This window comes from Nannospalax galili, unplaced genomic scaffold (genome assembly GCF_000622305.1).
Source record: "Nannospalax galili isolate Female #2095 unplaced genomic scaffold, S.galili_v1.0 scaffold411, whole genome shotgun sequence".
Lineage (NCBI taxonomy): Eukaryota > Metazoa > Chordata > Mammalia > Rodentia > Spalacidae > Nannospalax > Nannospalax galili.
The window spans coordinates 917,822-928,205 of NW_008329714.1; the positions used below are offsets into that span (position 1 = coordinate 917,822).

General features: G+C 55.2%; 1 protein-coding gene across 5 annotated transcripts in view; it reads right to left on the reverse strand.

Annotated features, from left to right (window-relative positions):
* Positions 1–9,141, reverse strand: part of Il4r (interleukin 4 receptor) — a 26,763-nt gene extending 17,622 nt beyond the window's left edge. For 3 of the 5 annotated variants that reach the window (XM_029567763.1, XM_008841706.3, XM_017800289.2), the window contains exon 1: positions 9,024–9,141. In XM_029567763.1, the coding sequence (XP_029423623.1) occupies positions 9,024–9,129 (106 nt within the window). In that variant the 5' untranslated portion in view covers positions 9,130–9,141. Of the gene's footprint in view, positions 1–8,181; positions 8,347–9,023 lie in introns of those variants that run through there. The other 2 variants (XM_029567765.1, XM_017800296.2) reach the window with 2 other exon arrangements.
* Between the last annotated feature and the right edge of the window lie 1,243 nt (positions 9,142–10,384).

Consider the following 10,384-nt stretch of genomic DNA (forward strand, 5'->3'; position numbering starts at 1 on the left):
GGGGTGGGCCTGGGGGGGACCCACCCTAGTCCCCAAGAGCCGGGCCTTCAAAGCTACCTTTGAAGGTAGTACAGGCCCTGAGCCCATTTTACAGATTTGGAAGGTCCTTAAGGAGGGCTGTGGAGAGGTGACTGGCCTACCTGGCAGCAGGAAAGAGCTTCCTACTTATAGCTGGGCCCTTGGCTGGAATGAGATGTAGGTGAAGGGGTTGGGAGCACGGCCTGCTAGGGAGGAGAAATTGGAACTACACTGGTGGGAAGGCAAGCAATAGGGAGTCACTGAGCACTCTAGAGAAGCGGGAGGAAGAGGCTCTGCCAGACCTGCCATAGAGAACCTGCCGGAGTGACTGAGAGCAGGAGCTGGCGCCCCAGGGGCTGCTAGCCCTGAAGACAGTATGTTCTACTGGCTTGGAGACCAGAGAGTCATTGCAGGGAAGGAGGGGAGCTTGAAGCCCAGGCAGCTATGTAGTGATTAGAGCCTCCCCGAGACACAGCTGGCACCCTGGTTTCCTGGAAGGGGCCCTGTCACAGGACAGAGTCACCATATGCTAATGGCTACTTGACAACTGTGGGCATGAGGCCAAAAGGGCCCCTGGGGAGGCCTTCAGGCAGCTCCTACAGTATTCCTGAAACCACACCCATCTTTGGAAGATTCTAGCAGCCCAGGGAAGATACTGGCCCAGCGCCCCCCCCCCCAACTCTGGCTGGCCTTGGAGCCCTCTCCTCAGGAGCTCCTGTGGCAACTATGTGCTGTACCACCCCCACAGACAGCAGTCACACCTACCTGCCACTGCATCTCCAACACTCTGTTCAGACACCTGGGGTGGGTGGGAGGCCTTCTTGGGAGGCTGTGATGCATGACCCCCATCCCAAACTGTGCTGTGCCCTGGGGGCACCAGCTAGAAATTTTCTGGCCAGATCTGGTAGAGTCCCTGCACAGATCTGGGCTGGTAGCCAATGAACGAGAGATCGGGCGCCATGGTGGCCATTACTTACTGCTCCCAGACACTAATGAGATTCTGCATACACTGTCTGGCTCCCACTGGGCCACTGCTGGAGGTCTACAGAAGCCAGCACCATTGCCCCTGTGTGTCTCCAGTCCTTTCACCTCTCCCCAGCTGGGCGTAGCTTCCCTCCCTCTCAGTGAGTCACTGAACTCCGATAACAACCAAGGAGTCTGTTAACACAGCTGCATCAGCACCAGTGTAGATCTGGAGCAACCAGGGCTCAAAGAGATTCTAAAGCTGCCTAAGGATCCATAGTTAGTAACTATCGCTGGGACTTGAACCCAGGCCCCTGACCGTATAGTTCTTGGTATAGTGCCTGGCAGAGAGATAACAGGAAGTGGACAAGCCAAAATTCAGACTCTGTCACTGTTTGCCCAGTCTTCAACAGAGATCTTGTCTAGCACTGACTGGGACTTTGTCCCCTCCCCCACCCTCACAACACTGGGCACAGATAGGAGTGTCCTGCGTGCTGGCCACAGACAGGTGTGGCGAGGGGAAGGGCCATCCGTTTGCATTCTTTTTGTTGTCAACCCTGGCAGGGACATACTTGAAGAAGGCCTCCCACGTGGACAAAGACCCCAGACTAAGACAAGGGGCGTGGCTCTGGGACAAAGTGCAGCTTCATCCAGACCACCCAAGACAGGCAAGCTGGGGTCCTCTTAGGGTGTAGGCACCTCCCCTGGGAAGTGAGAACAGGTTCATTGCCTCAGAGGGCAGTTTCAGGGAGGCAGAGACACTGACAGAGGCCTGGGACAGGGTTCACAGAGCAGTGGCCAAGGCTTACCTCTGTCTACCAAGAAAACTTGCCAAGCTTCCTTCCTACCTTGGAAGGCAGACTCAGAAGCACAAGACCTCCACTTCCATGGCCCACAGCTCCAAGGGGAGACATAGCTCCTGGGGTGAGAACTCAGGACTGTGTCCTTAGAGGAGAGAGGGACTGAGGTGGTAAGGAAACCTGCTCCTTTGTGGAGAGGCCCACTGTTCTCCCAGCTTTGCTTACAGAGAGCTGACAAACGGCCAAGAGGAGGCACGCTGCATTGGGTCAGGAGGATGGCCTGAGCCAGGAGTTCAAGGCCAACTGGCCCCATGGAGACCCATTTCATGGACATGGAAAGGTGAAGAGAAAAGATGAGGATTCTGGGTTGGGTGACTGTGGGATTAGCAAAGACCTCAAGCTACAGTCCTGGGCCCACGGGGTCCTCAGGACCCCTTCATGTTGTCTGTGCCCCTCAGGGCCCCCGACAGGCCTCCTATGCTCTACGGCCACCTTGTTATGCCCAAGAACCTCAGGTTCCCTGAGCTGACCTAAGAGCCAGGAGAAGACAGAGCAGGTTTGCCCCCTGTGAAGTGAAGTCACTCAAACTCTTACAACTCTCAGAGGCTGGGCATGGCTCTAGCGCAGAGTGCTGCCTAGCCTATGCCAGGCCCTGCGTCCATCAATAATGAAATAAACTGATAATTCAAGCCTGTGGCCCTGAAGTCCCACATTTGTGGTTCCCATTTGACCACCATCACTAGCTGGTGCCCTAGTGGGCGGAGGCTGACTATCCTCAGATGCCGGAAGACCCCAGTGAGAGTGGCAGGCACATGGGGTACCCATGCCCACCCAGGCACTAACACCCCCTAGGAAAGCCCATCTGTTCCTGTGACTTCCCCCATGCTTAGATACCTATTGTCATGGTGATGGGAGAGGACTGGGTGGAGAGGCTACCTCACCTGCTATCAAGATGCCAGAGAAGATTCTTCTAGCACTTCTAGAGCCCCCGCTGCCCTCTTCTCACAGGGTAGATGAGGGGCCCAAGAGCCAGTCTCACCCTCCCCTGCTACTCCGTCCCCAAATGACCCACAGGCTGCCATTCAGTCATTTGTGCTGTTTCCCCCACTTCCCAATGTCCTCCTCCAGCACTGCCTCCCTCACCAAACCTCCTTCACCTTCCCAGTCAAGCCCACTCCTTCCTCAGCCTTCCTCCTGCTGTCTCATCATCCCTTTCCCTCCTGTTCCCTGAGCTGTGCCAACTCTCAAAGTTCCTCAGGGCCCATGGCTCACATCCATGCAAGAGGAGGAGATGGCCAGACTTGAGTCACACACCTCACAACATGCACCCTGGCCAGGTGTTTCCTACCACAGGCCTCTGCCCATGCCAGCCACTCTGCTCTAATGCTGGTCGATGTGTTTACTCCTGAGGTCTGGCACATACACAGCAGGTCTGCCATGCCTGATGGCCTCAGTATCTATGCACTTATCTGAAATGCTAGGGGGAACCCAGCCATGAGACCGCATGCCAGAAAAGCATTCTACCTCTGAGCTGCACCCCAACCCCAGTGGTCAGGCTGCCACAGACAGGCAGGCCAGGCTGTACCCATTGTATAGATGATGAAACTAAGACCCAAGCAGAATTCTGGTTCCTGAGCAGATGGAGCTCAGTCTCGTTGAACCTAACTGACCTGAAGGAGTGTAATGGGAGCTGGGAAATCGCCCGAGGAAAAGCAACGGTGCCAGGACTGACATGGGCAGAGAGAGGAGCAGTTCAAATGTGTCAGGGAGGAGCGAGGCTTCACACCGAGGAGAGTGACAGCACCAACCTACCCTGTGTGCACACTGTGCACCTGACTATGCTGTTTCAACAGCTAATAATCCAAGAGCAAGAAACACACAGAGCGAGGATAGGCATGCAAGTCAGGGAGGGGAGAATCCTGTCCGCAGAAAGCTGTGTGTTAGTGGGATTGTGCCTGCAACTGCACCTAGACTTTGCTCTTAATAGGAACCATACACCCCTTTTGATTCTGATTTTGTTTTTGTTGAGATAGGGTCTTGCTATGTAGCCCAGGCTAGCCCCGAACTCACGACCCTCCTTGCCTTAGCCTCCCAGTGCTGAGATTACAGCTATATGCCACCAGTTCTGAAAAAAATACATCATTGGGGCTGAGAAGATGGCTCAGTGGGTAAAGCACTTGCTGCACAAGAATGAGGACTAGAGTTTGGGTCCCCAGAACCCACATAAATGTCTGGTGGGTGTGGACGCTGACCTGTAGTTCCAGCACTTAGAAGGTGAATATGGGATCCCCAGATCAGGCTGGCTAGCCAGTCTAGTGGAACTGGCAAGCTCTGGGTTCAGAGAGAGACCCTGCCTCAATATATATGGTGGCGCGCGATTGAAGAAGACACTGTACATCAACCTCTGACCTTCACATGCATGTACATGCACATGAAAAAGAAGAAGAGAAAAGAAAGATATATCCTTGCAAACACATGAGAGCATCCAGATAAAAATGCACCATAAGATCCTAAAAAGACCTCAATAGACTCATCACAGCTGACAGAAGCCACCAACATTCACAGGACAGTCATAAAGGGCAGCAACAGATGGACAACAGGAAAGTCTGTGTCCATGACTTCACAAGTGTACATGAAGGGCAGCAACAGATGGACAACAGGAAAGTCTGCGTCCATGACTTCACAAGTGTACATGAAGGGCAGCAACAGATGGACAACAGGAAAGTCTGTGTCCATGACTTCACAAGTGTACATGATTTCCAAAGAACTCTCAAGGTGGAGCTCAGGAGGGAAATTAGCAACTCTCCCTGAAGTGATGGGCAGACAGGGAGACAAAACCTGAAGCCCGAGCAGCAAAGATTATAGCTGTTAGCCCCAAAGAACATTGGAAAACAACTGTAGCCTCAACCGAGAAATCTCAGGATGGAAGGAACGCTGGAGACAGAAGAAGGCTTCCTTGAATGAGGCACTATTGGCTCTCACAAAGTATGATCACAGGTAGCATGAACAGAGGTCTATACTCAAGATGCAAGAAGATGATATTTATTCTCCCCTTCTCTGATTGGATGTGTCAGACTGAACTCCTCAAAAGTCACCTAAGGGAGAGGGAACAGCTAAAATAATTACATCTGCACACTCAGAACCAGAGAAACCCTGGGTTGGAGTGATGGTGAGTACCTCCAAGGAGAAGAACCCAGGCCAGGAATCCAGGCTTCAGGAAAGCTGACCTCAGGGGTCATCCCCTATGAACACTGCAGCAGGACCTCACTGTCCCATGAGCCGATTCTCCCACAGGCACCAGCAGGAGGCAGGCGGTTGGTGCCCAGCCCACGGCCCCATGCTCTCCTCCCCAAAAAGTTTTACTTCCTCTTTTGAAAATGCAGAACTTGCCCTACCCCCCAGCCCCCAGGAAACCTCAGGCCACCAGGGTTCTCCAAGATGGTTCTGGAGATGGATGATGCTCCTTGGGTTCCAACCAAGACATATAGCTCTTCCAAACTCCCCTCCCTCTGGCTGGGAGCTTGGATGGGGATTAAATGCAAAGGCTTGTTTGAGGGTTGGAACTTGCTGGTCATCATCACTGGCTCACATAAACTTCAGTTTCCCCCTCAGGGATGGGAGGCAGCCCTCGCATGTACGTGGCTCCTCATATTCCTGTTCCCCCTGCCTCCACTACCCTCTACTTCAGACCCTCCTCATTCTCTGGGACCCTGGGGAAGGGGCTTATCCAACAATAATCTAGAAAATGACTAGATTGTGGCTGGTGATATTCATAAGATTGCTTCACAGCCACATCAAAAGCTGATCTCAGTGGGGGCCCTCAGCTTGTGTACAGTTTTCATTGTTTAAAACCTAATGGTGAATATGGAAGGCTTGCTGTGTGACCTTAGATAAGTGACAGAACTTCTCTGTTTTTGTTACTTCATCCATAAATCTTTCAGTCCCTGCCTCCCAGGGCTTAAAGCAGCTGAATGAGATAGTGCAGGGTCTGGTTCTTTCCACTTCCTCTGGCATCTATTCGTGCCCCTCCCTCTTAATCCCATCTAATCCCACCAGCTTCCTCGCTGTGGGTCAAACACTGGGCCTGTTCCCACTGCAGGGCCTTTGCACTGGCTTTTCCCTCTGCCTGCTCAGCCTTTGCTGGACATCCACGTCTTGTTACTTTGGGTTTCAACTTCAAAGCTACTGTCTTAGGGTCACCTTCCTGGCCAGGCTGTCAGCTCCCCAGGGGCCCTCAGGGCTGTGTCTCCAGATCCTGGCCCAGTGGTTGAAGGGGAGTAAGGACTGGTGCTGATACCTAACACACACATGCTGTGACCATTTTGTAACTTTCTGGGGCTGGGGGTTCTGAGACCCAGAGTGTCCCATCTTTCTACCAACTGAAAAACTTCCTCCCTTCCTCCCTTCCCCATGCCTGCCACATAAGTCCTCAGCTGGGGCCCCTACCCGAGGCCTGGTTGTCTCCACAGCCCGGGTCTGGAGCCCACAGGCCCCAGCACCAGCATGAGTCAATGGGGCCACGCCTGGGACTGAGTGACACCAGCGCATCCTGGGAAAGCACAAGCTACAGGTAGACCACAGGCTGCAAGAAGTTTAGTGTCCCCTGTGCCACGAGGCTCCCACTGACCTCTGCTCCTCCCGCATCCCTGCTGGACCCCAGCCTGGCTCTGTCCCTCACTGGTGGTGCGTGTGAAACAACGATCTGGTGGTGCTCTTAAGACACATGGTATTAGTATGAAATGCCCTGGGGCAGCCCACAGAGCTGTAGCAACCTCGGCTACTCTTCAGAACTTTGGAACAGAACTGTGAATCTGGGTGTGAGCTCCTTGAAGGGAGTCTGAACTGCTCCATCTCGGGGTAGCACAGCACCTGGCACATCTGGGCCCTCAGAGTGAGGAAGGCAGGGTGGCCTGGAGAAGTGATGCACAAACTAAGTGGAGCCTTGCCCTCTTGTCCCCCACACCTGACAAAAGCAGAGAGGTCAGCTGCTCCCCTGGAGATCACACAGGTAGGCAGCAAGCTCCCATCTGAAGCTGGGCCCCTATCTTGAGTCTGTGTGTGTTTCTTTCTGCCTCAAGCTCTGAGAGCCAGGACAATGGGCTCCAAGACACCCAGTCAAGCCATGGGGACATGGCCAGTAAAATGCTGGATGTCTTGTGGAACCCAAGCCAGATGAATCTGTACCCCAACTGGGCAAGCCTTGGGCAGCTCTTCTAGCCCAGCAGAGGAAACCAAGCCAGATACAGCTGGGCTCAACCCTGAGGAATTCTCAGGGTGACTGTACTGTCAGTCAGACTGTCCCATCAGTCACAAGTGAAGTGCGGAGTGCAGAAACTAGACAGAAAAGGAGACTCCAGCCCCTCTGTCACTCTCCAGTGTGGGATCCCTAGCAAGGCCACTACACACATCCGTGGGGGTAGGTGTCCTCACTTGCCAAATGGGTAGACCAAGTCCCATCCTTGGGGTCAACAATAAAGATGCGTTGATTTAACGAACTGCAGAGCTTTCTGCAGGCCAGGTGCAATTTTGAATGTGGCATAAAGAACTCATATCTGTCCCTGTGATGCTAGAGTATTCGAAGAATTTCACAGTTGGAGACTGAGCTTAGAGCTCGGCAGCAGGGCATGGCAAGCAAAGCAAGCCTTTGACCTGGGGAACCTGGCTCAGCAGTCCTTGCTCTTAACTTCCAAGGCTCACTTCTTCACAGGGACAGTGGCTTGGACCTCTTGTGTGACTGGGATAGTGATAAGCCTCTTGCCACACATGATACCATTGCTCAGCAGTTGTGCAAGTGTGTACACGCACCATGGCTCGGTCCTGGACAGGTCCCCAAAGGCAGCAAGGTAGGAGGTGGCAACCTCCACCCCTCCTGGAGTAAGGCATGGGGGAGGGCAGAAATCCTCCTCCTGTCCCTAAGTCTGCTGCAGGGGTAGCCTCCCCAGCTGCCTGGACTTCTGCAGCCTGTGTGGGCACTGTGTAAGGCCTGTCCAGCCCTGATGCTGCAGACCCTAAGGTGATCACAGCCCTAAGGAGCCCAGAACCTGGGTGTAATAATTGGGACAACTCACCCTTACCCCCATCTCGCTCTCCAGATTCAGAAGCTGGAAATCTACAATATGACTCTCACGATCCTCACACTCACCGTGCTCAGCATCCTCTGCCTTTCTGTGTGTCTGGTTCTTCTCTGTTAACTCCTGCTTCCCACCTCCGAGCCTTTGCCCACGCTGTGCCCATGACTCAGAATACCTGCCAAAGTGCTCTCCACCACCTCAAGGCTAGCTCAAGGGTTCCCCTGCCCTCCCTCCAGCCTGTTGTGATCCTCCCTCAGTCAAACAGTAGAGCCCAGAAGCCTAGCAGAACTTAGGATGAGCTGGAGACTTAACCAATGTTCACATCTCACCTCTGCCTCAGTGTCCTCCTGCAGTTATGGGGAGCCCAGCTGATTCCCAAGAGGTAGAATTCCCACGGCGGTAGAATCTCACTACTCTCTCCGGCCAGACATACCCCAAGCCTCAGTTTCCACATCTGACTTCAGTAAATCCCAGGTTCCTAAAAGACCACCCAAAGGGGGCAGTCACAGTGGACCACACCTCACAGAGGGCTTGAGGAAGGGCCAGGGACCAGGATTCAGCAGAGTGAGTGCTGGCTTGGGGACACGCTTGCTGCCCAGACTGGTTACAAGGTCCAGAGTTTGTCAAAATAAATACTTGGATTCTTGGGTTACTGAACCGGAATCAGGGAGGAACCTGGGAGTCTCGGTTTCAGGAAAATCCCCAAAGAATCCGGTTCGCTGCCTGGGCAGTCTCACCAGGGCGGCGGGGCTCACCCTCCCCAGTGACCCACCCATACGCCCCCCGCACAAGCCTTGCAGGCCACCGGTGGAGGGGGGGCACCTGTGGACCCGGGACACCGGCAGTGGCGGGATTAGGGGGTGAGCCCGGCACTCATGTAGGGAGAGCCTGGGTACCGGCCGGGTGGGGTTGAGCCCAGTAGCCGGGTTGGGGGCGAGCCTGGGCACCGGCCCGGTGGGGGTAAACCCAGTATCCGGGTCGGGGGCGAGCCTGGGCACCGGCCCGGTGGGGGTGGCCTTGGCCAGGAGACTTCTCGCGCGGTGCCTCGCGCGCGTCCACAGGGCGATCCCCGCCCGCTTCTCGTTCTCGAGTCTCTGGCCACCGCCGGACCCCGGGGACGTGCCCAGCAGGGTGTCCCCACAGTCTGCCCAGTCCCCTCCCCGGCTCCTACCTGCGGCTCCAGCTCCACGCGCCGCACAGCCAGCGGGAAGGGACTGGGTGCCAGCCGCGCCGCGCGGTGCTTTCCTGGGCGCCGGAGCTCGCCCGCTTCCGCTCATTTACATGCCCGCCCCGCCCCGCCCCGCCCCGAGCGCGCCCACTCGCACGCCCCGCCCCGGCGCCAGCTCATTTGCATGCCCCTCCCCGTTCAACCCCCACCTTCGCTCGTTTGTACGCCCCTCCCCCGCGCCAGGCATTTGCATGCCCCGCCCCGCGTGTCCACAGTCGGCCAAGCGCAGGGCAATCCGTCAGGCAGCGCCCCAGGCCACCCGAAGAGCCTCATCTTCCACCGGGAAGATCCCGACACGTCGCGCGCGGCCTCCCACGCAGCGCCGAGGTTGTCGGAAGCGCCTCGGAGGTCTGCGGCGTGGGGACCGCCTCCCAGAGCCCCCCTGCGGTCCCGGAGCCCTCCCCAGCCTCCCCTCTTCAGCACAGGGGCTCTGGCTTTGTTCCTTGCCCAGTAGCCCGACTTGTGGTCACAGCTGTTTGCTCATTCTTCTAGTGTTTACCCAGCGCCTGTGCCAGAGAAATTAGAAGGCCACCTGTCAGGTTCAGGCATTCGGCCCTCCACTACCTTAAGAAGTCATACAAGATCACCCATTTTACAGATGGAGAAACTGAGGCACGGAGCTGTTAAGAAACTTGGACCGTAAATCTGGGGACCTGAGTTCGATGCCCAGTATCCATGTATGTATGGCATGAAAAAACAGGCTCCACAAAGTTATCCTCTGACCCAGACATGAGCTGTAGCATGTCTGCCCTTTACCCCCTGAGCCATCTCACTGGCCTGCCATCCTGCGTTCTGAAACAGGGTCTCTATGCAGCCCTGGTCAGTCCTGGGACTCACCCTGTAGTGTGAGCTAACCTTGAGCTCACAGCAGTATTCCTGTCTCAGCCTCCCAAGTGCTGGGATTACAGGCACAAACCACCTACATTTGGCTATTTTCTGAGTCTTTAAGCCAGCCTTTGTTCTTTCCTGGTGACTGAGCAGAGTGGGCCACCCTCCCTGCGCTCAGCATCCCCACCTGGGGAGTGGGGACAATACTAGACACACCTAACAGGTGAAGCAGGAATGGATTGGGGTGTGACAGTGCTTGGAACCTGGTCCTTGGGGATTAGGTGCTCAGAAAAATGCTCCTTAGAACACGCTGATGAAGCAGCCAAGCTAGGGCCTGCTTGCCTGATTGTGAAATCACAGTGCTGACAGACTGGAAGGCCAGCACACATGCAGTCAGGGGAGGCATTTGGAAACGTCCAGGGCGTAGTGATGGCAATTCTTTGCACCCCTCCAGCACCTTTCTGTGGGTTTGAGCT